Genomic DNA, 26,735 nt, shown 5'->3' with positions numbered 1-26,735 from the left:
GTTTGGTTTTTAAGCTCTTAAGTCTTACTAATAACTTTTAATTGAAAAGAGATTAAAAAAAAGGAAAAAGAAAGTAAAAAGCCCACGCAAATTTGCTGAAGCTTCTGAACTGATTTCAGCTGTAGAAATCGTCCAATTCACGCATGAAATTCCAAACAACTGTTGATTACTGTGCAAAATCTTCAATGTGTTGATGATCAACAGTTCAATATATGCAAATTGGGATGGCTAGAGGGATAATCAAGCACTGGTGGCGTCGGTCACTGAAGATCGCTGCAGTCTGGTCAATCTGCGCTCTCACATTCTTCTGTTTATTTCAGATGGCTCTACGCAAGTCTTCAGCTCGCTCTAGTCGGATCACACTCTCAAGTATATCTATTTTCTTATTTTGCTAGCGTTTTTGAGCGATTGTGTTTTCGGAGTTTGTTGATTGAAGCTAGAATCTCGCTACAGCTTACAATTGATTGGAATTTGCAATTAAGCTCTGTGAAATTAGGTTTTGCAATTAAGCGCTGTGAAATTAGCTTTGTTTCTGCTTCTAGGTTTTGTATCCCCTAATTTAAAATGATTATTAAAGAAATGCTTGGTTTCTGAAGTTAAATTTTATTGATTCACTGGATTTTGGTTAGGGTTCTATAGCAGTTAATGTTGATGCTTCGATGTTCTGTGCCTACAGTTTAATTTCTTCAATTTGGTGTCCTGGTTCTTCTGCACTTGATATGATGAATTTGTGTATATAAAGATTATGCAACTAGCATTTTGGTGTGCAGCAGGTTCTGCTATTGCGAATGCGGAGCAACGATCGATACTGTATACACAATTGGCGAAAGAACTGGATGAGAAAGGAGCAGTTTTTCTCAAACAAGGACAGACTTCTCAGTCATTATCCTTATCCGATCTTTTTACTATAAAGGATGGAATGCTGACCCCTGTTCTTAAGGTAATAGTACGTGAATATATCGAATTTTCCAAGCAAGTCCAATGGTGCTTTTCTCACTGGATGGTTATTGTTTACATGAATGTAGGTTGCGGAACCTCCGGTCCGAGCAAATGTATTGCATTTAAATACTGAGTTCTCCGTTCCAATCTCGTGAGTTATCATACTTATGATTACGTATTTTGAGTGATTGTTATCTGTAGAGTATAAAGATGTACTTATGCAGGTTGAAATGGATTTATTCTAAATTTAGTACTAGGTGTTAAATGATTTGTGAGAACTGAAGCAGAATTGGTCTTTCTGACTGGATTGAATATAGGATCCAATATTTGTTAAAATCAGATTTTCAGATATAAGAAACCTTATAATGTATTTGTGTGCATCAGAATTTTAGTTGAGGGAGATCTATTCTTATGTTTTCTGTTGAGTACATAATCTCTTACTAATCCTACATTTTATCTTATTATCCCCACATCCTAAAACTACTACTGAATTGTGAGTTCTAAGTTAACACCACTGAATGCTTGGAAGATTGGTGTACATGTTGAATTGTTGCTGGAAAATTAATGTGCGGCCATGTAACAAGCTTTCTCTCTCTTCCCGAATTAACAAAACTATTAACTTTCCTGTTTTCAGATGTTTGAATTACATAAAATCGATCAGAGTTTAGATTGTGCTATATGTCTTGGGGTATAAATGCTTTATTTGCTTGCTATTGATGCAGTGATGCCGTAAAGAGCATTCTTTTGCCATACTTTGGAGAAGGTAAGATGTTATTTTATAGCATAAAGGTACATCTAAAAACATATTGCATGTGCAATTCCATATATTTTGAGGATATTGATCAGATTTTTGCTTAGCAATCTGGTTTCAGAACTCGAGTATGTATCACTTTAGCATGTTCCACGCCTCACATCACATAACTCCTGTCCCTGCCTCAGAAAAGGAGGTACTGATATTTTTGGTCCTAATCCATAGATTTTCTTCATTTCTTCTCATGTTTTATTTCATTGCTTGCTCTAACATCTCGATTTTCAGATAGAAGCTGAGGCTCTTGCCGTAAAGGAAGTTTCAAAGTCGATCTGCCCAATGCATATTGTCCTAGATAAGGTTGTTTTGACCTCGACTGGTGTATTACTAGGTTGTTGGCAGGTATGCTTTTTCATGTTTTCTGTCCACTATCATTTCCAGTTTAAGATGAACTCCACATACAACAAATTTTGCTCATTTTCTTTTATTTATATATGGGTGCGTAAAAGAATTACCAAAATAAAGAAAAAGAGGGTGAGAAAGAGTTCAAGGGATTTTGAGGGGTCGGCTATAGCTCTTTCCATTTTTGCTATTTGGAAGCTCGTTGCTGACATTTTTTTTTTCTTGTTTTTTAAAAAAACTTCACCGGAAATTTTTTCTTTGATATTCTATTCTTGAATCATGATTTTGTAGTAAATGCCATTTATATCTCTCTATTTGTTTCCAAAAGGCTTGCTATAGAATTGCAAGTATGGCATCTTTGATCTTGGAGGTTTAATACGGTGGCATTGGTGCTATTATTTGTTTTCTATGCGAGCCCTCTTAATAAAGCATGTGCCAGCTATGCCGAGTTTGCAGCCAATGGAGTATAAGTTAAGTGCTTGTCTCATTTTCTTAGTAATGGTGATAACTCATACTTATTCTGCTCAGGTGGTCTCTGGTACAGATCCTGTAACAGTTCGTGCTAAACTAAAATCAGCTCTTCCCCGCGCTCCACAAAAACAGCTCGTAAGAACCAACTTCATATATCTTCTTGTATTATCTTTCCTACTAATCATGTTAATGTAGGAAGGGTGAATTGCCATGATTGGAACAGTTCTATTTTGAATTGTCGTTGGGCTCTAGAAATGATGTGGATTTTCGGGATTGACAATATTTTTGATACTGTTCATATGCTTGGGACAGTATAACGAGGCAATGCTTCATACTTCTTTTGCACGACTTCTCGCCCCCCCTAAAAAGTTGTCTGAGGTACGACAGTGCTGTTATCACTGTCTAATGCACGATGTTTTGATTCCTTATCTTTCCATTGTTTGCACCAATGCTAAAGTAACTTGACTGTTAGATCTCACTAAGAAAACGAAAAATGTTGTGTAATACAAATCCTCGTTATTCTGTCGAATCTTACACTTCTCTCATCCGCACAGGAGGAAAAGAAAATGTCAGATCTCCAAGTTTTCCATGAGCTTGTAAGCAGACTTAACCGCAAGATAGCTGGACTGAAGGTTAGTCGAAAGCTCCTATCACGAAGACATTTTATATGAAATTTTATACCTGCCACATAGCATCACAAAAACGTTGTGCACACGAGGTTGTGTGAGATGTATAACGTCTACTAGTAATACACTATGATGCAGTGCGTTAAACAGCATATGAATCGCGATTATCTTCGTTTTGATTATCGCAGGCCACAGTTTCAGAACTATGGTATGTTGAAGAGTTCGATTTGCTTGCACTCGCCTTGAATGGGAACATGAAGATTCGTGATTTCAGTTTTGGTTGCTCAGAAGCCTAATGTAGTTTTGTTTATCTCATGGATTTCTTCACATATTTAAGAGAGAGCGTAACGTAGAAAAGTATATGTATTAAGTAAAATATATACCAACTATACTCTCTACATTTTACAAAAAAACAAAAATATATACATGAAACTATGGAAACTACTTACCAAACTAAACTAATTAATGATATTTTATTATACTATAGGAGGATTGTTGGTATGAGCCATGGGGTACGGTTGAATATAAGAAATACTAATTGTTTTTTACTAAAAGTTTATGATGTAAACCAATGATATGCTTATTTGGATTAGCAAGATTAGTAGTATAAAAGAGAAAATAATAAAAAATGTTGTGCAATGTGCACACTAATGTGTATTGCAATCCCTTGTATACGAGTATAAATTATCAAAGGTTCCTTTTAATAAATATGTTGGCAAGCTTGACTTTTTTATTTTAATCTACGTTTTAGATATTATTATATATGTGTGCAAGTTGACACCATAGGACATGTTAATCAATAATTGGCTTATTTCCCTTGAAAAATTAAAACTTAGAAAAATAGGAGATAGTATTTGAGAAATTGACTATGTAAAAACGGCATGCTTCATTCCGCCTTGTGTAGTTTATCTCGGAAGGCCGTACCACGTTCTACTTCTACATAGCCAACCATATTATAATAATATAATGAATAAAATAAGTATTTGAGTGTGTTGTTATATGTCCATGATGTGGACATCCATATAAGGGTATACTAGTCATTATATATGTTATGTACTTATGTTAATGTTATACAATTTGGTAAAGACAAATTAGATCATGTGGCTTCATTTTGTTTTTAAATGTTTTACATTATATAATGAAGACATAGTACCACTTCAAATAACATTGCACTATCTTAAATTATTAGGTGATGATTTCATGCCCAAGTCCAATATCCTATTCATTTGCCTATAGTTTTTTTTATATAAAGAATTAGTATACTCCACTTACATTTAAAGGCATAAATTGTTGAAAAATCATGCAATTTGGTCAAATTCGACTGTCCTGCAGTTTTAGAAATCACTCACAAAAACCACGAAGTTCGAATTTCTTCCCATGACAAGTTCTCTTTGTGAAATCATATATGATATGATAGCCGAGAAACCATATTGCACGTCATCATTGTTGAGTTAAAATATGTTTATCCATACAAAAAAACGACATCGTTTAGTTGAAAAATATCACATGCAATCAATTTCTTTTTCGCCATTGGATGATGGCGAACGAATTCAATTTTTATGATTTTTCCAACTGATTTTTGAAATTATGGGACAGACCATAATTTGCCAATTTCTTAATTTTTGTGTGCGTAGGCCCATGCTAAACTTCTATGTATGTTCCAATTTTATGATGCCTTTAAATAGACAATTAAGGTGTAACCAAACTTCATGATTTTTCGATAATTTGCAATTATAAAAACGAGTAAATTTATCCATTAAAACAAATAAGCCAATTGATGTAATGGATAGAGCATTGAAAGCACGTGGAATAACTGTTGCCGGAACGTGCTTGTCACACACTACACGACAACACACACTGCCACCGTGGCCTCCATCTTCATATGATGACTCCTTTTCCCAGTGCTCGCCACACGCTCTCTCTCTCTCTCTCTTAACCAACCACTGAACCACACCTCCAATTCCAAATTGCTGCAGCAAGAATCCTCTCATTTTCTCCATCTTTGACTTCCCCACAACTTCTATTTATGTGGGTAACCTCTTCTTTCATTACTCTCTTGCAAATCAACCTCTATCTCACATCGGTTTCTCTCTCTTCTGTGAAAAGTTTTGATCTTTGGTAATGATATGTAAACAGTGGCTTTGAATTCTTGTTGAATTGCTATTCTCAAACTTTTATTTATGCACTGAATTTTGTTGTTCTGTGAAATGGAGATTGAGAATTTTTATTCTTGTTAGAAGATTTTATGGATTTGGCCATTTAAAGTGTGATCTTGCCCTCTTGTGTTTCACTTTGGTAATGATATGTAACAGTGGCTTTGGGTTCTTGTTGAATAGCTATTTTCAAAAGAAAAAATTCCCTTGGAGAAAATAGGAATATGTATTGAATTTGTGTGTTTTGCTATACTATGTAAGATTGAGATTAGGAATTTTTCTTCTTGTTGGAAGATTCTGATGAATTTAACCTTTTTAGCTTCCAATTATGCTTTGATTCTCTCTTTTAGTTATGGAATCTCTATGGGGAATAAGGTTCTTTTTTGGTGAATTTGGCCTTTTAGCTCCCAATTATGCTTTTGTTTCTCTCTTCTGTGACAAAAGCTGTGATCTTGCCCTCTTGTGTTTCACTTTGGTTATGATATGCAAACAGTGGCTTTGAATTCTTGTTGAATAACTATTTTAAAACAAAAAAAATCCCATGGAGAAAATAGGATTATGTTGAATTTGTGTCTTTTGCTATGCTATATGAGATCGAGATTCGGAATTTTCCTTCTTGTTAGAAGATTGTAATGAATCTAACCTTTTTATCTTCTAACTATGCTTCTGTTTCTCTTTTAGTTGTAGAATCTGTTTGGGGAATAAGGGTCTTTTCTTGGTGATATAGTATTGGCTTACTTTATCCTTTACCTAATTCCCTCTTTGATTGAGCTTTTCATAAGCTAAGAAAAATTGGTAGAGGATACGAAACTTCGACTCTTAATTGATTTCTTTATTCAAACAGCAGACTACTTTGTTGAGTTGGTGTTACATTTCAGCCACTGACTGTTTGTTTGGTTTATCATAATTTGTGGCAGGAACTTAGATGCAACCCCACATTGCCCCCATAGTTAAGTCTAAAATGGCAGTGGAGACGTCAACGAGTGGGTAAGTTCTATGTATGATCGGTTTTGTGTTTGACTATTGAAGGCTCCAGTAAGCTATATACATAGATCATGTGCTTCTTCTGTATTTCAACTTACAAGGATCAAAATTAAAGCTATCACTTTCTTTTTTTTATCGCTTCTCGTTTAGTCAAATGCATTTGATTATGAGTAAAGGCATCTTGTGGTAGATCGAGTCGAGTGGCTGGGGGAATTAGCATTCTTTAATCATGCTGTGGGATTTTGTTGTTTCATCTGATCAATGAAGCTCACTTCTCCAGTGACATTTCTAGCAAGAACAATGGAAAGATTCGTAAAAGAATTCACAAATCCGAGAGGGAGAAGATGAAACGCGAGAATTTGAACGAGCTGTTTCTTGCTCTAGCAAATTCTTTAGGTTTGGTTTGAAGTTTTCTACCTCTAACTTCAAAACCAGATTCCTGAAAGAGTAACGACTGATGATTTCTTGGTGAACGTATTCTCGCAGAAGTATCTGATCAGAACAACGGCAAGGCTTCCATGTTGGTTGCAGCCACGCGAACAGTGAAAGACATGCTGGATCAGATTGAACGTCTCAGAAAAGAGAACGCCACCTTGTTGTCCGAATCCAAATATGTAACTCATCTTAACTCGTTTTTTCCATTTTCTAATGACTTGCTTTTGGCCTAATTGCATGATAACTAACTGTATATCGTATATATTGAAGGTTAATGTTGAGACGAGCGAGCTAAAGGATGATAACACTGCTTTGGAGGCGGAGATTGGTAAACTTCGGACAGAGATCAAATCAAAGACCAAATTACAGCTCGACCTCAACATGGCCCCTCCTGAATGTCATAACAACGAGCATGCATCCCACGATCTTGATAGTCCTTTTGTCTTTCCCGTAGTGCAACACGGTACACGAGGGCAAATAACTCCTTCACATCTTGCCACATTCTGCTCGAACATCCAAGATCCTCCAGAGGTCGGTATTGGACAACTCGCATCCACGCATATTTCTCTAGTGAGCAAACCACACGCTCGATATCTCACTCCAGCCGACAAATGGCCGTCTCAAGTTCTAGAATACCAGTCCGAGTTAGGAAGAGCAGTTCCTCAAGGTTATAGAAACAGCAAATAATGAGGAGTTAGTACTAGTGCTTTATGTATATTTCGGTTTCTGGTTAGTAGAGATGTCTTCGTGAATTTTAGACCATCCCGATGCAACACATGGCATGTAGAACAGGGAATTAGAAAGTCGTATGGAAAGGTCTATATGTTTCTCCATTCTCTCATTCTGTTTCGAGATCGATATGATGAATCAAATTATATCTTTGTCAATGATGCCTCTGAAAGCATTCTTATTTGTCATGTTCTAATTTTTTTCGAATGTTTTCTTGTGAATGCATCCTATTTTCTTTGATTCTTCGAGAAGAAACGAAGAACGATGTAGAAGAGAACTCTGTGAAGAACAGGCCATCCGAGAATAGCATAAACCTTGTGCCACTTGAGATTGTGTTCGATTCCTATGCCGAGTGATTCAAGGATGCTGTTCCCAGGTACGTTTCCGAAGGTTTTGTCTTTCTGATACTCATTCATTAGCAGCCCTTCGTACGGATAAGTCATTGTAGAGACGGAATACATCCACTTCCAGTAACGCGGCATTGCGTTGCTGCTGAGGAAGTAGCCACAGAAGAGGAAGAATAGCGCGGTGAAGGCAATCACAGCTGCATACCCGAGGATGTAGCTGGGCACTACTGAGCTGACGAAGACCACAAAGGAGTTGGTGGAGATCAGTGATACGTAGAGTACGAGGAGGAAGTAGCCGAACGCTCCATCTAGTTTCAATGGGAGCCACACGATCGATGCGTACAGGGCCGCCTGCAGGGCTAAAAAAGGGAGGTACGTGATGAGGCCGGCGATGGTGTACGAAGATGTGTGGTAGGCGTTGTGGGATGTCTCGCGGATGAAGACGAAGCGCTCCTGGATGAAGGCTGGGACAGCGTCGTTGGAGGAGAAGAAGAAGAAGAGGCAGACGGTGAAGATGAAGAAGCTGATGCGGTCAGTGATGCCCTGAGCGTTGTCTTTCGGGTGCCAGATCATGGTTGCCATCATGAATCCCATAATGGCCAGGACGAAAAGGCGGGACACGAAGAGCTCGGGCGTTCTCATGATGGTGATGAAGTTGCGGCGCATCAGTATCCATGTCTCGGGGAGGAAGGAATTGGCGAACTTTGAGCTAAGTTTCTGGTATGATTCCATGGTGATGGTACTGTCGGTCATGTAGTCGTCTTTGTTGAGAGTGTGGTCGCTGCTGTGAGGAGTCGGCGTCCCTCGCTCGAGTAGGCGCAATATCCCGGAGTCGGGCTGCAGGTATAGCATGAGAGGTATGTATACACACATCATCATTCGTTGCTAAGGATTATACTCCCTTCTGCCAATAAATGTCTCAATAAAATCTCGAGTTTAAAGAAATTGTTTAACATTGTAATAGAAGATTATAGAAAATTTAGTGGAATATGGATCCTACTTTTATTTATTTGTTTTATAATGAAATGTGAATGGAGTGAATTTGTGAAATATGGGGTCGACTTGGCAAAATTTGTAAAAATGAAATGAGACATTTATTGGCAGACGGCCGAAAAAAAATGAGACATTTAACGGCGGATGGAACGAGTATTCAAGATTATAGCTTTTCCTTTTTTTAGCTAAAGCTCGAGGCACGTCTGCCGCCGGCTTGTGGCTGCCCCCTTTAAGTGGCAGGAGTTCCGTTGAAGCCGACATCTCTTCATAGGCCACCAACTGCGGCGGCCTAACTCCGGTGAGAGCAAATTCAGCCAACGCCTCGACACCTATGTCCGATCTATCATACTCTTTCACCACATCGATGAAATACTCCATGGGGTTCTCACCCTTTGAGACCCTGCGCCCGATCCGGCCTAGGTGGCTAGCGACATCCCTAGGAGCGCCCTGGTACACGAGCTGCCCTCGAGCCAGGATGATGACGTGGTCCAGCAGCAGCTGTATCCGCGACGAGGGCTGGTGGATTGTGAGCACCACAGTGCTCCCGGATCGCGCTATGTCGTGATCCTTCTCCATCACACTGTGAGCACTGGTGGAGTCCAAACCCTAAGTGGGCTCGTCTAAGAACAAGAGAGAAGGTCTGTGGATGATGTCCACTCCAATCGTCACCCTCCGGCGTTCCCCACCCGAGACGCCCCTCCTCCCTTTGTCGCCTATGTAAGTATTCCTCGACGACTGCTTACTTAACACAAGAACTCAATAGTTAGTCTCTAAACTATGTGATTTCAAGAATTTGGATCTTCATGTGACATACCGTTAAACCGAGCTTCTCGATCAGCTGCTCGACGCACTGCCTTTTGTCGGCCGCGGACATTGATCCGAGCCTGAAATCAGCAGCAAACATCAATGTTTCATAAACTGTAAGCATAGGAAACAGCCTATCATCCTGCATTATGTATGCTGAAATCCTCTTGATCAGGCTCGGATTAACATCGGCGCCGTCTAGTGACACGTGTCCCATGAGGCTCCCGGCCGGCCAGACCGTCGAAAAACGTCGACTTTCCAGCACCGCTCGGGCCCATGGCTGCGGTGATGCAGCCTTTTGCTGCATAGCCAGTTATATTATGCAGCAAGTCAACTTCTTGCTTCATCCAATTCCCATTGGCATTTTTCACCTTCTCGATCACCGTGTCGGGGCGTCTGGCGCCGGCGTCTCTCAGCCTCCCTAGATTTTGGATTAAAATGTTATCAAGACTGTAGAATCTTAGGATTTATATACACAAGCTACATTGTGCAATCCGATTTTTTTGGAAATGTTTTCGAATCTAACTCGGGGAAAATCAATTTTGTGGGTAATTGGCTACTGTTGCCAAGTTTATGGGTTTCTTTGCCAACTTTAAAGTTCACAGGAAAACCTATTAATAATTTTGATTGAGTTATTTGCCTTTAGATACATAAACTTTCAACATTTTTTAGTTTTTTTCGAACTTTATTTTATGACACAAAAGGAACTTGATAGTCTAAAGAGAGAGACAAAAATGCCTAGTAACAACAGAATCAAATATCCCTTCAAAATCAATGGATGGAAAATAAAATTAAACAACACAAGCAAAGCAAATTCATAACAATCAAGAAAAAGCAGGTCGAAACGCAGTCTCCGGTCACCCCTGGCCGACTCCATTCACTGCCAGCGCGGGTAGAATTGCCGTAGCCTCACCACCAATCACGACCTCGCCACCATCTTTCCGGCAAGTAGTCGCAAACTTCACCCTATCGGCCAAAGAAACAACGCACCATTCAACAAAGAAACAACTTCACATGACAGGGAGCAAAGGCAAGTTTGTCAATTTCTTACATGAACTTATCTTTGAGCTGTCTAATGCTGTTTGCCTGCACTTCACCAACAACATCATCTCCTACGAAAACCGGCTCCCTAAACTCCAGCGTTTGCTTCACGTAAATCGCCCCCGGCTAATCAAAGATACAATGATCATCAATCACATACACTTGGAATCAATTTTAAAACAAAATGTGCGATTGAAGAAGAAGAAGAAACGCTTACGAAATGGGAAGCGATGATCCTCGGAAACAGGGAAGCAACAAGCAATCCCGGGATAGGAGTGTCTTTGTATCCGGCTTTCGTGGCGCATTCCAAATCAAAGTGGAGTGGATTATGATCGTGTGTTAGCTTCGAGTAATCCTCGACTTCGGCTATGGAAAATATTCTGGATTGCTTCAAAATGTCACCGGGTTTAAGCACGTTTGAAGCTGATGCTGATGAAGAGTAATGCTTCAGAGAAGAAACAGAGTTCAACAACAATCGCCTCATCGCTATAACAGTTTTAGGGATTCTCTTGGGGTTTTTATCGAACAGGTGGAGTGCAGTCATCACTAGATTATGTTGCGTCAGTGTAGCGATTTCTTAGAAGAGTTGAGAAGAGTTGTGAATGGAGTGGGATCTAGTGATAAGGTGTCCAAGAAATTGTTTTATCGTAGGCTTCGATTTCAACGATATTAAGGCATCTATCTTAAACAACATTCGTCCGGGAATAAATGTCTCATTTTTTACTAAGCTCGGATGTCAAGAAGCCGTTGACTTCGTAAATAAAAGTAGCTAGAAAAATTATTTTAAAATATTGTTTAACTTCATAAATAAAAATAATTTTAAAAATTAGTAGAATATCAATCTAAAAGAATTGTGTAAAATATGTATTCTTATTATATTATATTTTTTTTGTGTTCCCTACCAAAATAGAAGATGTTTTTCTATAATTAATTTTGAGAGGAGAATGGAGTAGAAATGAAACCTCAAAAATCACTACTCCATTTACAAAGTGCAAGAAACACAAGAAAATATTTCCCTCCTCAAACACTAGTACAAAAATGCTTACTCAAAATAGGAGGAAATCCAACATCACATATTTGTGCAGCACTAAACGCTAGACTTCTTTAGACAAGAAGACCAACTATCAACCACCTCCACAACTGTCTCATCAACCACCTCCGCAGCCATCTCACCGGCCGGTGCAACCCCACAGCCGGGCAAGCGAGACAACACCCTCGGCCACCAATCTTCGAATGTCTGTTCCATGGAATCCCTTCTGCTCCTCAGGACTCGCTCGTTTAAACCACCAATGATAAGTCCCACCGGAGGCATGAGTCCGCCCCATTGCACATCCTCCGGGATGAAGTACTCGTCCTCCTCCCACCCTAAATTATCGTATATAGTTTTACGCACCACCTCCACCCAACTCTCGTTCTTGTAGTCCTCATCATCTGAGCTCACCTCATCGTGGTTACCTTTCCCATAGTTGAGTCCACAACCACTCATTGGAAAACGATGGCCAGTTGGAATTCGATCACCAAACGCATAGTTGAGTCCATGACCATTAGCTGGAACACGATAGCCAGTTGGAATTCGATCATCATCTGAGCTCACCTCGCTGTGATTACCTTTCCCATAGTTGAGTCCACGGCTACTAGTTGGAAAACGATGGCCGGGTGGAATTCGATCACCAAATGCACCTTGAGAAGCCTTCGACTTGACCTCATGAGGAGGGGATGGTGTAGGGAGCCGATCAAGAGTCACGAAGAATTTAGGCGTTTTGAACATCTTGGCAGCACGGTGCAAGTCTTGTGTCGATAGGATTCTCGATTTCACTTGAGAGTCGTCATTAGAGACCCGACAATGCAGAACATATTTGAAGGTGGTCTGAGCAGCCTCGACAATTCTATGCATGAAATCCATGAATTCATCTAAAGATGTTTTCAGCAACGACGGCAAGAAGAAGAGTGACTCCGTCCCATATTGGTATTTCCATCCCGACCAATCCCCGTTATAAGCAACAATAACTTTATCCTCATCATCTGAGCTCACCTCGTCGTGATTACCTTTCCCATAGTTGAGTCCACCACCGCCACCAACAGCAGCATCACGGCAAGGATTTATTTTCAATTATTTGATAATTGGATCTTAAGCAATTCCGACAGTACAACTCTCATAGTATGAGAAAGATAAAATAAAACTGATTAATGTATTGTTAGTGAAGAATGTGTTATCTTTTTTTTTTAGAAAAAAAAATGAAATAGAAATAACTATATTTAGAAAGTGTCTATTTTTATGGAAAAAAGAGGAGTATGAAACTTGGCATGGCCTTTTTTTGTGTGTATTTCACTTAGTTTCTCAATTTCAATTGAGGCCCAATTTTTTTTCTTCTATTCTATCAGGCAAACATATTTTTACCTGAACTTGTAATTTCCCTATTTTTATCAATGGTGAAGTCACATCATTTTAGCAGTACAATAACAAACCATTCAACGTTACTTTGAGCATCAAAACACAACTTCAAAACTGCAAAAACACAATTTTCACGAAGCAAAAAAGCACAACTTCCATCACCAATTCTAACAATGATAGTATCAAAATGTTAATACACCTCTACACAAGAAGAATAAATGGTCATATCCCTACCAAACTTTCAATCAATGTCTCATTAAACTAACATAGCATCACAACACCAATCCAACTTGGCCTACTAATTTAAAGTCACAACACTCACCATCTCATCAAAATGTTAATCTACCTTGTTCCTCATCTCAACCTCAGCCGCTTCGCCTCTCCATCTTCGCAGGCAATGGCGCAGAGAACACAGAGGATTCCCCACGTTCGTCCTCATCAAGCTTCGTCGAAGAATGTCTGAACTCTTTCTCACCCTCACTGCTCAAGGAACCATCCTCGACTTCGTCCTTCGATGACACCCCAATCTCTTCAATCTCCCGACTAAGATCATCCACGAGCTCTTCCTCATCCTCATCATCATCCAAACCATCCTCTAGATAAGGTCTACTCAAGACCCGATAAACCTTCCCATTCTCTGCAAAGGTCACGTTTTTCTTCACCTTCGGCCCAACCCCACCGCGTTGCTTCACCAAACCACCACCACCACTGCTCGGATTCGCAGAAACACTATATTTTCTCATGATCAATTCACCTTTAGGCTTTTCAATCTCCACCTCCTCCTCATCTTCTAGCTCCTCAGCTAATCTATCAATTCTTTCGACCAAACCCCTAAGCTTTTCCCTTTTTGAAAACCCGGATTCGACATTGCCTAGTTTATTCTCAATATTGGAAACCCTAGATCTCAAATTCTGCTTCACAAACCTCCTCTGCACACAAGCCCCTTCAATAAATTCCAAAAATTTATACAACTCTCTGCTCAAAGAAATTTTCCCATTTCTGATCATGGGATCACCACCCTTCAAAAATTCAAAACAAACACAAAAAGATTAATCAGATCAGATCGGCCCATCAATTCCAACTTACCCAAAACCTAAAATTCGATACAAAATTAAGATCAACCAGAATATCGTCGAGTTTGAAGAGCGAGTTTGAAGCTTTACGATAAATTAAATTAAATTAAACATACCCAAAACCTAAAAGTCAATACTTTTAATACAAATTTAAAATCCCACTTGAATATCATCGAGTTTGAGGAGCAAAGTTTGGAGATTTACGATAAATTAAATTAAATTAAATCATACCCAATACCTAAAAATCAATTCTTTCATTACAAATTAGAAATCCACCTGAATATCAACGAGTTTGAGGAGCAAAGTTTGAAGCTTTACGATACATTAAATTAAATCAAACACACCCTAAACCTAAAAATCAGTACTTCAAACACAAATTTAAAATCCCACCTGAATATCGCCGAGTTTGAGGAGCAAAGTTTAAGCTTTACGATAAATTAAATTGAACTAAACATACCCAAAGCCTAAAAATCAATACTTTCAACACAAATTTGAAATCCCACCTGAATATCGTCGAGTTTGAGGAGCAAGTTCGTAGCTTTACGGTAAACGGCGTCGTAATCGAAGTGGGTCTGGTGAGAAACCCTAGATTTGAGGAATCCGAGGCTGGATTTGATCGATGCCAAATCCTTGAGGTGGCGGAGGGTAATTGATCTGCGGACGAGGAAGGCTCTGAAGTGCAACTGGATGGAGCGGGCGGCGACGTCGCGGAGGGAGTGGGAGGGGGAGGGGGAGGAGCGACGGAGGAAGGCGGACTCGAGGGCGGCGATGCGGCGGAGGAGGGAGGAAATGGCGGTGGGGCTGGGTTCTTGAATGTAGCTTTCTTGGGTGTTTAGGTAGATTTGGGGGGAGGGAGAGGGGTGAATGGAGATGGGGAGGATGTGGGGATTTGGAGGCGGAGGGGGGTTGCACGGAGGGTAGGTGGGTTGGTGGTAGCAGTGGCAGTGGCAGTGGCAGGAGGGGGCGGCGGGGTGGTGGTGGTGGTGGTGGTGGTGAGAGGCCATGGTAGTGGAGGAGGGAGGAGGGAGGAGTGGACTGATAGTAGGGTCTGTGATGCTTAATCGTTTATTGGGATGGAGTCCAATTGGAATCATTTTTACACATCAGCGTTTCAAAAAGTGGAGGAATTTTTTGTTGGAAAAGTTGTTCAATATTTCAATAAATGATGATGGAAATAGTATAGTTGTATCAATCTAAATTAAATGATTCATAGTATCTCTTTTATCTCTTTTTAGGTTTGATAATGGGCATATCGAGTAACCCAACCAATCTTGCTCGATTAGATTTGCAGATTAAGATTGAAAGTCTTTCCATTGCAGATTAAGATTGAAAGTCTTTCCAATGAGTGGCGAGGCTTGAACCATGACCTAAAGGTCACTACATCGCCATTTTATTTTTTCCTCTCTCCATCCTGTCATAAACAAAGCACTTATTTTAAGTATGAGATTTTAAAAAGTGATATTTAAAGAGTCAAGTGAAAATAATTACTATATCCGGCTCATAGTAGGAGTCACATTTTGTGTAGGCATGTGTTTTAAGAAATATAAGAAAAATTTGTTGAATCTCACTTTATATATATATTAGTTCTATAATAAAATGTGAATGAAATAAATTGGTAGAATGAGGTGCATATTTACCATTTGTTGTAAAAGTGAAATGTGACTCTTATTTCTGTGACTGATCGAAATGACATGGCAAAATGTGACTATTATTGTGTAACGGGGATAGTATTTGATAACTTTTGTTATTTTTAAGATGGTTAGTAGATATTATTACAATTATCAATTTCCTAATTTCAGATGAATGTATATTTCATTGAATTATGAATGACATTGGATGCTCTCATTAAATGGCCAATAAGTTGGGATATAGTAAAACCATAACTTTCCCATATTTATTTTATCCTATTTTGCTATTGTATTTTGACTAAATTTTCACAATTTTACTCCACAAGCATCTTACAAGAAAAGGGGAAAAGAACCTTGAATATTGGACCACCTCTAAATTCTACTAATCCAGTGACGAACGGAGGTGGGGTTACGCACGATCGGTTGACCCACGGTCACCCATGAGTACCGAAAAATTCTATTAAATGCAACCTTTTGAGTAATTGTCGACCCCACTTCCGACAATTTTGACCCACAAGTTCTGTTTGTTGAATCCATAACTAAATCATAGTATCTCCAAACTAAGCAGCAAAACATAATAAAATGCATGCATATACATCTAATTTGTTCAAGAAGTTATGTAATAGATGATGGAATCTTAACTTTAGGACAACACCGTCCATCTCTCTTTACTTCCCCTTTCTAATATTCCATCTAAGCTTTTTGAATCTGCACAAAACCCTCTTCATTTTTTTGAGTGTGAAGATAACATCTTGCCTTGAATTGGGAGAATGAGGGCCTCTTCAGCTCAAAGCTTCTTCAAATTGCTCATCGAAAATCTCGATATTGTTGCTGGGTAAAATCTTCTCTCTCCAAACAATTTACATAGAGAAGATGATAAGATATAGTACTAGAATTTTTACAAATATATGATTTTGAATTTGTGTTGTTCGATATTGCAGGCCTGTGGTTACATTGGTTTATCCTCTGTAAGTTTGCTATCTTTTTCTTGTAGATTTTATTATTTTTTTTAGCAATTAGTTGGGATTTAATGACATATTTGAGGTTGATATTTGTATTATTGAGCAGTTATGCTTCAATTAGGGCGATTGAGACAAGATCAGTTGGTGATGATCAGCAATGGCTCACATATTGGGTTCTTTACTCTATGATCACTCTTTTTGAGCTCACCTTTGCGAGCCTTATTGAGTGGTATGATCTCTCCCATCTCTCATACTATCACATCGACTTTATGTATCTACCGCGTTTGTGTGAAATTGGGTTTTGTCATATCGGGTCGTGTCAGCACAAATTAAATCGTGTTGCTATCACGTTTGTGTGTGTTTGTGTATGCATAACCGTGTCGTGTTCGTGTCTAGGGTTTTCTTACCGTTCCGTGTTTGGGCTTAGCCTTATCATGTTGTGTCATTATCATGTTGATGCAGAGTCCTTATATCTTGTCAACATGAATCAACTCGTGCTATCACGTTCATGTCAGTATGAACTGTCGTGTGGCGTTAGCGTCGAGAGTTTTCCTATTGCATCACATTGTTATCATGTTGACACGATCATATGGTCGTAATATCTTGTCAACACGAATTTTCTATCACATGTGTCGTGTCCGTGCAAGTCATGTCGTGTTCGGATTTAGCCTTATCATGCTGCGACGCTATTATGTCAACACGATAACGATCCGACATACACGATCCGACATGACATGCCTGACTAAATTAACCTTCTACATGGTTAGGCTTCCCTTTTGGGCATATGCGAAGCTGATATTCACCTGCTGGCTGGTCATACCATACTTCAAGGGAGCCGCATCTGTGTACAACAACGTGGTGCGCCCCTACATCATCACGCGCCAGAAGAAAATCAGCATATGGTACGTCCCCAACATGAAGGACACCTTCACCAAGCCCGACGACATTGTCGCCGCAGCTGAGGGATACATCCGACAAAACGGCCCCGAAGCATTCGAGAAGATCATCCAAAGGGTACGTAAACATAACTAGCAGAAATGACATCATCAATGTACACGTAGCATGCTCGTTTTTTATAGTTTCTCTGATTGCAGAGTAAGAAAGAGACGATGCCGAGCATGGACAATTTCACCAATAACCATTCGTTGTATGAAGACAACTACAAATATGAGGATGACTACAGGTACTGATATTGGTTGATTCAGGGATGAGAATGCTTAATTTTAATGTTTAATTCAGACAGTTTGTTTATCTTGAGGTTACTGCTGTTGTAACAATAAATTGCTCAGGCAAACAATATATCTATATATCCGATTAGTTTATTGTAATAGTTAATATCTTTACTATTGCAACTCCAGAAAAAATGCATAAAATTTTCAGTGATGATTATATTTTGACTTATATGACAAATGGATAAAATGGGTAACTAGAAAAAATTGACAATCCAATTAAAGACGAACTCGGATTAATCAAAATAGCATTGGAGAGCAGAGAAGTTTGCCTTAATTTTTATTAAACTAACTTGATGGTACGACAAGTTTCAGCATACATGCTACTCGAAACAGAAAAAAGGGCAGAAGATACCTTTTTTCCAATGGCGATTGTCTAAAAATTGGATCTGAACACAAAGCAGAGATTCTGTGACCTGTCTTCTGAAGTTTATGCCCGTTGCTCAACATAAGAACCAGAGAGTCCAGAAGTCCCGAGGACTGTAACCTGCAATTTGATGGGAAAAAAAGCAAGGATAAGATCATTAGGTGACGAATAGTTCATGTTTTTAACCAGTTGACAGGGTTCCAATACTTGTGATCAGTTACAATAGTTGCTTGTATCAGAAACACAATCCTTAACCTCGAGCTAATTGACAAGAATGGTTGCAGTGACAATTCCTACAAGTGGCTCACTCCTGATTTCAGATTTTACCTAACCATTTAAGAGTTGTTTTACGACCTAAAGATAAAAAGCTTATGGGTGTATGCAGTAGGCTCCACTATCAGCAACTTGTTTTTACGATTTTTTCTTTGATTTTGGATGTTATTTGGTTGTTTACAATGCTCGTCAAGAAAACCCTAGGGGTAAAATGTTAATTGGATACATTATATGCTATGTATTTGGGGGGGGGGCAAGTTTTTGCATCGATAATTATGAAGAGGAATTATACCTTTCCCCAGTCAGCTTCAAGGCCACCACACCTCATTTTCAAGTATATCATCTTTGATCCCAACTCTGTCTCAACTTTCTTCTTCAAATAGGTCTCTTTTGGCTCAAACGCAGCCAAATACTCAGTGTATCTGCTGAAGAGTGTCTTAATTGCCTTCTGATAGTCTTCTGGCAGTGGTCTCACGTTCTGCCAAAAACCTGATTATCAGACAAAACCAGGAAACACACTATAGAATCAAAACCATCATAATTCATATTACCTCACCACTAAGTCCAATAGCATCATCCAGTTCCATTTTCAGAGACATGATGATCCCTGTAAATTCCTCAACAGCCTCTGCTGCTCGGAAAACATCTCTCAGGGCATCCTGGGCAGATTTGTCTTCAGTACTCTTGGATAATGCCTTCTTCACATCATGGACGACTGCTGGTGAGAGGTCATCCCAGTTTGTAGCCATCAAGTCTTTAAATGCACGTTTAATCTGTGGGTCCTCGATAGCAGGAAAGTTGGAAATATCATAACTGAAAGAGCGAATACCCCCAAGATGTTTTGCAAAAGGATGTCGGAAATCTATAGGTGAGAAATACCAAAAGTACATAAGTGGAATGCACCAAGAATCAGTTAATCTAGGTCAAGATAGCCGGGAAAACAGCTTATAAAAACATAGCATAAAAGAAATAGGGAGGTAAAATAAATCCTGCCAGGATCTATTTAAGCATTAGGTAGCTACAATCACAACATCTGCATCAATTTTTTTTCCTACGCATCCTTATGATTAGAGAGAGATGCATCTAGGCATAATATCTGCAATTTTACAGGCCATAAGTATGATCATTGTTCACCCAACAAATATCCTAATTCCATCGCCCTACATCCCGTTCCATACATCATGTCCACTAATATCTACAAATACAAAGAAATTATTCCATTGTTCCACATCTAATGCTGCAGAATGAAACATAGGCATAAAAATGTCAAGTTCTACGGAACTGAGCATGGAACGGAAACATTCCAATCCTTCCCTTCTTCTTTTCAATGCCGAGACGAGATAAACCATCGAATGAAAACACATACAAAAAATCAAACCAGAATGCTCACAAAGCTTTCCGTCAATATACATATTTTGGAGTAAACAAATTGCAGGCATTTCCAATTTCTGTTTGCTTCTTATAAAACAAAATTATGAACAATGACTAGAAAATTCACAATTTCGTCAATTTCACACTTCAATTCCGAAAACTCAAACATGAGAGTAATCCGGTCTATGGCTAAACTCCAGAAATATACATCTCTTTTCCATAATCGCAACATAAAAAGGAAAAACAAAAGAAATGTTGCACATACATATTTACACATACCATAGCTACAGCTCAGTCTGAACACATATAATCCAGAAAAAAATCAAATAAATAGAGTAGTACCCTGGTTTGGAGAGGAGGCGGGGACCGATGGAGATGAGAAGTGGAGGTGACGGAGTTTTTGGTTGGTGGCGACGGCGGCGGAGGAGGATGAAAACACTTGAGATCTGCGCAAAATTGACCGGCTCAAGGATCTCATCAACATCAATTTCTCCATATCTATTCCTCAATTGAACCTCAAAGCTCAGCTAGATTGGTCGAATTCTCGATGTTGCGACCTTTTGGAATCGGATTGATTTTGACAGTTTTATAACTATTCTCGAAAAATGATATTCTTCGCTGCAATTTTTTATTTTTTCTGTTTTACTCTGCGAATTGCAATTCTCCTTTCCTGCAATTTTAACCCTTTAAAAACTAAATATTGCACTTTCGCATAATTACTTTTTTTTAATAAATAGACATAAATTTTGAAGACGGTATCGTGGTGAACTCAAACCCGAAATCTTTAGGATCGGGATTAACCACACTACCACTAGGAGCATTCCTTTTTTAATGCAAGGGTTGATGAAACTTTACTAGTATTTCATCATCCAAAAGACCAAAACTATCAATTACTATATCCTATAAAACAAGAAAATATCAATTACTATAAGATAGTATTCAAAACAGGAATTAGTTGTTATACTAAAAAATAAACTCGTTGATTTGGATTATCATATATTTCAGAATTAATTGGTCAAAGTCGATAGTTAACAATACAATTGAAAAATGAGCAATAGTTAGGCATAAACCACCTCAATATGAAACAACAAGATTCCAGAATTTTGTCACAAATTTTAAAACAAAGTGCCACACAAATTTTCAACAAATGCTTTCCAAATTCAGCAGATGTACTGAACTAAAATGATGGAATAAAGAGATTTGGCATCCTTTCTTCCATGGCACATTTAGATTCTACTCTGAGTTAGTGTTCAGCTATCGTCGGACAACCCGGTTTGCTCAGCATTTATCAACTCAGACACTATTTCTTGAGCCTCTGCAAGAGCGTCCTCATTCTCGTCTGCAGCATATAAAATCTTCTTTATCGCCACAGACATCTGCAAGATACATATACCAACATGTTCAGTATTGATGTACGTTGCCTAAAGCATATACAACACGAATTGAAAGATCAGAAATGGCATGAGTCCGTTTCGTGCAGCAGTTACACCACTAGTACCAGTTCAAGAAAATGTGATTATGCTAAGTAGTTCTTACAGGAAGATTTTCTAACTCGGGAGTCTGACAAAGCACCTCTACATCACGCAATTTGGCGAAGTAGAAGTCTCTTTCCTTCTCCAGGAGATCGACTGAAACTTTGAGATCAGTAATCTGAAATTACGGAACCTCATCAAAACAACACAAAACATCAAAGTTTAAGAAAGCAATGAATAAAACTGGATTTACAAGTTTGTAAGTTGAACATAAATAGCAGAAAAATTGAAAATAGATGGCCAAGAAATATAACTAAAGATTGTCAGATTACACAAAAGAATGTACGGAGCAAGAATATCTATGTCAAGAACAGATGAGACTGACAGAAAAATGTTGAACAAAGACGTTTAGCAAACAGACGGTACACAAATTGAAACTGATAAGGCCAAAGCGTCATTCTAGATAACAACATACAGCAAAAAGTCCATCATTATACCTCCTTCGTCATTGATTGGAACTCAGACAAGGTGGGCCCTGGCTTCATATTCTTGGCGCCAATGCCTGAAGGTCAGAATTTATTGAGTATGGAAGCTTAAGTAATAAAGAAAATGGGAAAAAAGAATAGAGATATTACTTCTACTTCTTCTAAGAACCACTGGATCTTCATCACATGAGCCCGAGTTCACAGAGTTGTTCGTCTGTAATGACTTCTGGTTCTTCAGTGGACCCCTGATACTTCTATTTCCACCTTTAGTTCTGCGCTCTACGGGATTGTAGTTCCTGGAAAGTCAATACAGAAGAAAAGGAATGTGTGATTCAGTGACTAATTTCAGTAAGGGAAAATTCAAAATCAGCAGTTAAAGGAGGTCTTACTCATTCATTAGACCCCCATTTACAGAATCACAATAGCGTTTCAGCCATTGTAGGAACTCCAAGTTGTCCAATGGTCTTGCTTTGACAAGTCTGTTGACCTCAATATGCTGAAATAATTAAAAAGAGGATTAAGAAATGCACTTTATGCTGGAATTGTGGTAGCACTTTATGGTAATAGAACAAAAACATATGCAAAGACTTTACACTCCAATAAACATGGCGAGAAAGGTCATATGAAAAAAAAAGCTTATTAGTAATTGGAAATTGAGTTGGGAGAAGTATTCTCATAGCAGTAATGCTAGATATATGATAAAGAAAAATTAACAGAATATATGCAAAAAGCAAAGGAGTACCTTATCAATTTTGAGTTTTGTAAAAACATCCTGAAGCACTTTGTAATTCTGGATGAAATCGTATTCAGTCTTACCATCAAAGTTCACCTACAATTGAATGATGTCAGATTTCAGAAATACCTTGAGATTAGGCATGAGCAAAACAAGAAAGAGCAGGAAAATGAAGTCATCACCTTGTGCATGGGAACGATTCCTGGGTGAGTCATGTCCATCATCTGGCATTGCACAGCCCCAGATGCAGCCTGAATGAATGCGTAGAGTGAGAATATAGCATGAGATATCAACCAAGCATAGCTCTTCAGTCAACGAAAAGGGATATAAAGCATTCACAGACTCACAGGATGAAGAAATAGACATAATTTAAGAGTCGTATATATTTATGCTCCTATTTACTTATTTCTACAGTACAGATACACATGATCCAAATTAGTAGCTATTCTTTCTTTGGTTCAGTAAAATTTGCTTTAAACGAAGTTTCAACGACAGTCATAACATCCTACCCAAAAGATTCAGTTTTTAATCAACATAAAAAACTGACGAAGCTGTCACTAATAGGATGATCTATAATATAAATACAATGCTGATCTTATATATGAGAGACACACCTTGCATAGAATAAAATACTTGTTCAAATTGTTCACTCCCACTAACTGCCACACTTTGACATAGATTGTGGTACGTGCAAAATACTAGTTTCAAGTATCCAAATATGTATACTATGCAGTTGAAGTTTATTTCATTTAGCGTGTAACATGATTCAACAGTGTCAATCCAGATAGAAGCCCTTGTGAAGGCAACAATTAAATGGTTAGAAAGTACCACAGTCTATATTTTAGATCACGACAAAAGCAACTGCATAGAAAGTTAGCTTATTAGATGAATTCACGCAGCCAAATGTCTCTGAATTGGAATTATTGCTTCAAACACACGGCCGATAAGAAGGATATCGTGTATTACAGCAAATCGAATTCAACCTGCATGTACTCCCTACACACTATGATTTAGTTTCTTTGATGGACTATGCACTTTCAAATAGAACAAAATCCCCAATAAACTCACTGTATTCATATTTCAAAATCAAAATTTTAAGATGGAGCAAACAGCACAACAGCCTAACCCCCAAAACAGTACATTAACCAAATGGCAACAAAAATCACGAGAAATTCCCCCAAATATACATTTCCTCGTGACCTAATTTACGAATTGCACCAAATTATTTCAGAAATCGAACGAAAAAAAGGAAAATTCAAGTGCAATAATTTCTACATAAACATTGGAAATAAACAATTTCTACCGCAAATAGGTTTTCATATACATTGCAAATATACATCAGTTTACCTCTTCAATACGAGAGAGATTGAGGTGAAGCCTGTCGTTGATCCAGCTAAGAATCTCATTTCTCCCCACGAAGTATGCACTGTCCATTATCCCTATATTTGCTGCCATTTTTACAAATTCAAATAAAATTGAAGTGTCGAAAGGTAAAGGAACAGGCCTCTTTCGTAATTCTTCAACCGCTAATTCCAGATTTCTACATGCAAATGCAGATATCCAGCATTGATGCTTGTCAATTGATTGTTTGAGAGAAAGGGAGAATGAGAGAGAGCTTCGGGTTTCTAATTCAAATTAAGAAATATGCTTTGTCGAAAAATTATTGGTTTTTATTCTAAAAAGATACTCTCTTCATCCCCGATTAATTGTCACTACGAGTTTTAAGAAATATAAAGAAAAGTTGTTGAAAAGTTAGTGGAATATGTGACCACTTTTTTTATGTTGATTTCATAATAAAATGTGAGTGAATTGTGTTAGTGGAATGTGGGATCTATTTACCATTTATGATAAAAATGAAGTGTGATAATTATTGAGCGACAGATCGAAATGGAAAAGAGTGACAATTAATCGGGGACGAAGGGAGTAAAAAACACGTGAGTGAGTTTGTTGGTTTTTTTTGGCGAAAAATAATGAAAATGTGATTTGTTGCTATTTTTAGTCCAAATTTAAAAATGAAATAGCGACTTGTTTAGTGCACGGCTTTCTTTATATATTTTTTTATTTATTTTATCAATCCATACTTCTTTTTACTAGAATAAACTCTTAAAATAGCAGTAGTATTTTTATAAAATATAAACTTTTACTATACTACTTTACATATTTTATTTTGTTATATTTATTCCTTAGCTACAATATATTGCCAATAATATCATTTTTGACATTTTATTCAACTGTCCTATTAATTATATTTAAGGAAAATTATATGATTTGGCAGCAAAATACTTTAACCTAATCTTAAATTCTATATTTTTCATCTCTAAAATAAATGGTTTTTGTAAGTGACATACAAAATTGCAAAGAAAAATATGAATAACGGCTTTCAAATCATACATAATTTTCTCCAAATCCAAATCAATGGGACAATTTAAAAAAATGTCAAAGTCATATATGATTTGGATTTAGGGAAAATTACGCAGGAGTGGAATGGGTTAGTGAAATATGAAGTCCACCACTTGCCACAAATAATAATAATAATAATAATAATAATAATAATAATAATAATAATAATAATAATAATAATAATAATAATAATAATAATGAAATGGAACTTGGAATAGGGATCAAACCTAAATGGTAAATGAGACTTCTTATGGGGGACGGAGGGAGTATATGTGTGAAAATCTTATTCTTATTGCATATATTGACTAATTGTTTAAATATAATTTGGCATTCTGTGTTATTTATATTGTAGTTCGGTTGTAAATGTCACAGCCAACATACACTAATGCTACTTGAATATTAATACTGTTAATATTTATTTTATTATAAAAAATAATATTTGTTTTTAAAATATTTAATTCCTCTCATAGTTTCGGATCCGCTACGATTAGCAAACAATATTACTAATAATCAAACATATATAAGAGCATCTCCAAGGGGAGAGGTAAATGGAGATGTAAAGTAATATAACTATCATATTTACCTTTTTTTTCATCAAAAACCACTCTTCAAGGAGAGAGACATTCGAGAAGGTATTATACCTTTTTTTCATAAAAAACCATTCTTCAAGAAGAGAGGCATTTGAGAAGGTATTATACATTTTCCCATATTGAAGAGGTATCTATACCTTCCCATCCATGGAGAGGTAAAATCTTATAACTACTATATTTGCCTTTTTATCATGAAAAACTCTTCCACAAGGGGAAATGTATTTGAGAAAGTATTACATTTTATATTTTTTAATGCATTTTGTACGATTATTTTATTTTTAAAAAATAATTTACCTTTCTGTATACATTTTTCCTTTGAAATGTGTTAATTTTTAGAAGAGTATATTTCACTTTTTAAGAATGTAAATACATAATACATTTTTCTATATACCTTCTCCCCTTGGAGATTCTCTAAGAACACGTGAGGCATAACTAACATTTGTATTCGAAGACAAATTGTACGTAATAAAAATATATTGTCTGTACATCGAATTCCGAAGAAAGGCGCTATAAAAAAAAAAGGGTTATTTTATTCAGTAATAGAAGACACCTATCTCATATGAGAAGGATCCTCTGCTTAAAATCACAACATTCCATGCTGTGCCACAAAACACAGGAGTTTTCCAATGAAGGCACAAAAGGATCGTCTGCTGTGGTTAAAACCACAGCACCCCATGCTGTGCCACGAAACGTGGAGTTTTCTAATGAAACGGCACAAACATTTATATTCAATTCATCCCCCATCCCCCATCCCCTACCCCCTAAGCCTACCACTATCCCACGTTTTCTACTACTATTAATTCTTTGAATTTTGTTGGCATCGTCGACCAAGTAGAGAATTATATAATCATGAAAGATGCTATATACTAGTACATTTGCTTTCTTCTTGGATTTGGTATATATACTAATGAAAATTTTAATTTCTTCTTGGATTTGTTACTTATATTCATTAATTTGGTCTGGCACATGGATAAACAGTTTATGGGAATTTCATTATTTACCTGTTGTGCGTCACCAATTAAATAAGTACCTGAACATACTAAGCAGTATTAAACACATTACACATACTAAGACCATCCACTACGCTG

General features: G+C 37.6%; 7 protein-coding genes and 1 pseudogene across 12 annotated transcripts; 3 read left to right on the top strand and 5 right to left on the bottom strand.

Annotated features, from left to right (window-relative positions):
- Window positions 1–61: 61 nt before the first annotated feature.
- On the top strand, window positions 62–3,670 carry LOC121779936. Of its 2 annotated transcripts, none has more exons than XM_042177415.1 (10): window positions 62–369; window positions 774–940; window positions 1,026–1,090; window positions 1,662–1,702; window positions 1,798–1,886; window positions 1,976–2,089; window positions 2,618–2,695; window positions 2,873–2,938; window positions 3,115–3,192; window positions 3,375–3,670. In XM_042177415.1, exons 1-10 carry the CDS (start codon window positions 213–215, stop codon window positions 3,480–3,482), a joined length of 963 nt encoding a protein of 320 aa, XP_042033349.1. In that variant the 5' UTR covers window positions 62–212; the 3' UTR covers window positions 3,483–3,670. The 2 variants fall into 2 exon arrangements, with proteins under 2 accessions (XP_042033349.1, XP_042033348.1); XM_042177414.1 differs by having other exon boundaries at window positions 771–940.
- Window positions 3,671–5,068: 1,398 nt separating this feature from the next.
- On the top strand, window positions 5,069–7,645 carry LOC121779881 (transcription factor bHLH47-like). 4 transcript variants are annotated; one of them, XM_042177333.1, is made up of 5 exons: window positions 5,069–5,214; window positions 6,257–6,326; window positions 6,604–6,719; window positions 6,810–6,937; window positions 7,029–7,645. In XM_042177333.1, the coding sequence occupies exons 2-5, from the start codon at window positions 6,265–6,267 to the stop codon at window positions 7,443–7,445; spliced, it is 723 nt and encodes a 240-aa protein (XP_042033267.1). In that variant the 5' UTR covers window positions 5,069–5,214; window positions 6,257–6,264; the 3' UTR covers window positions 7,446–7,645. The 4 variants fall into 4 exon arrangements, with proteins under 4 accessions (XP_042033267.1, XP_042033266.1, XP_042033268.1 ...); XM_042177332.1 differs by having other exon boundaries at window positions 5,100–5,304; XM_042177334.1 differs by having other exon boundaries at window positions 5,104–5,218.
- Window positions 7,646–7,714: 69 nt separating this feature from the next.
- LOC121779252 lies at window positions 7,715–10,283 on the bottom strand (annotated as a pseudogene).
- LOC121779883 ((R)-specific enoyl-CoA hydratase-like) lies at window positions 10,083–11,639 on the bottom strand. The gene is made up of 3 exons (XM_042177336.1): window positions 10,890–11,639; window positions 10,683–10,798; window positions 10,083–10,597 (listed from the first exon to the last, which is right to left on the bottom strand). The coding sequence occupies exons 1-3, from the start codon at window positions 11,214–11,216 to the stop codon at window positions 10,489–10,491; spliced, it is 552 nt and encodes a 183-aa protein (XP_042033270.1). The 5' UTR covers window positions 11,217–11,639; the 3' UTR covers window positions 10,083–10,488.
- Window positions 11,640–13,192: 1,553 nt separating this feature from the next.
- Window positions 13,193–15,219, bottom strand: LOC121779657 (BAG family molecular chaperone regulator 8, chloroplastic-like). The gene is made up of 2 exons (XM_042177018.1): window positions 14,641–15,219; window positions 13,193–14,083 (listed from the first exon to the last, which is right to left on the bottom strand). The coding sequence occupies exons 1-2, from the start codon at window positions 15,139–15,141 to the stop codon at window positions 13,430–13,432; spliced, it is 1,155 nt and encodes a 384-aa protein (XP_042032952.1). The 5' UTR covers window positions 15,142–15,219; the 3' UTR covers window positions 13,193–13,429.
- A 1,222-nt stretch (window positions 15,220–16,441) lies between these two features.
- LOC121779660 (HVA22-like protein a) lies at window positions 16,442–18,057 on the top strand. 2 transcript variants are annotated; one of them, XM_042177023.1, is made up of 5 exons: window positions 16,442–16,600; window positions 16,707–16,733; window positions 16,834–16,956; window positions 17,495–17,741; window positions 17,807–18,057. In XM_042177023.1, exons 1-5 carry the CDS (start codon window positions 16,536–16,538, stop codon window positions 17,813–17,815), a joined length of 471 nt encoding a protein of 156 aa, XP_042032957.1. In that variant the 5' UTR covers window positions 16,442–16,535; the 3' UTR covers window positions 17,816–18,057. The 2 variants fall into 2 exon arrangements, with proteins under 2 accessions (XP_042032957.1, XP_042032956.1); XM_042177022.1 differs by having other exon boundaries at window positions 16,449–16,600; window positions 17,822–18,057.
- Window positions 18,058–18,207: 150 nt separating this feature from the next.
- On the bottom strand, window positions 18,208–20,637 carry LOC121779659 (succinate dehydrogenase subunit 5, mitochondrial-like). The gene is made up of 4 exons (XM_042177020.1): window positions 20,310–20,637; window positions 19,148–19,458; window positions 18,889–19,074; window positions 18,208–18,443 (listed from the first exon to the last, which is right to left on the bottom strand). Exons 1-4 carry the CDS (start codon window positions 20,461–20,463, stop codon window positions 18,387–18,389), a joined length of 708 nt encoding a protein of 235 aa, XP_042032954.1. The 5' UTR covers window positions 20,464–20,637; the 3' UTR covers window positions 18,208–18,386.
- A 301-nt stretch (window positions 20,638–20,938) lies between these two features.
- LOC121779658 (microtubule-associated protein RP/EB family member 1A-like) lies at window positions 20,939–24,281 on the bottom strand. Its single transcript, XM_042177019.1, has 8 exons — window positions 24,005–24,281; window positions 22,840–22,908; window positions 22,667–22,753; window positions 22,314–22,420; window positions 22,075–22,220; window positions 21,937–22,001; window positions 21,504–21,617; window positions 20,939–21,343 (listed from the first exon to the last, which is right to left on the bottom strand). Exons 1-8 carry the CDS (start codon window positions 24,110–24,112, stop codon window positions 21,218–21,220), a joined length of 822 nt encoding a protein of 273 aa, XP_042032953.1. The 5' UTR covers window positions 24,113–24,281; the 3' UTR covers window positions 20,939–21,217.
- Between the last annotated feature and the right edge of the window lie 2,454 nt (window positions 24,282–26,735).

The sequence above is a fragment of the Salvia splendens genome, chromosome 19, assembly GCF_004379255.2.
Source record: "Salvia splendens isolate huo1 chromosome 19, SspV2, whole genome shotgun sequence".
NCBI classification, from domain to species: Eukaryota; Viridiplantae; Streptophyta; class Magnoliopsida; order Lamiales; family Lamiaceae; genus Salvia; species Salvia splendens.
This window is presented reverse-complemented; position numbering and strand designations above follow the sequence as displayed.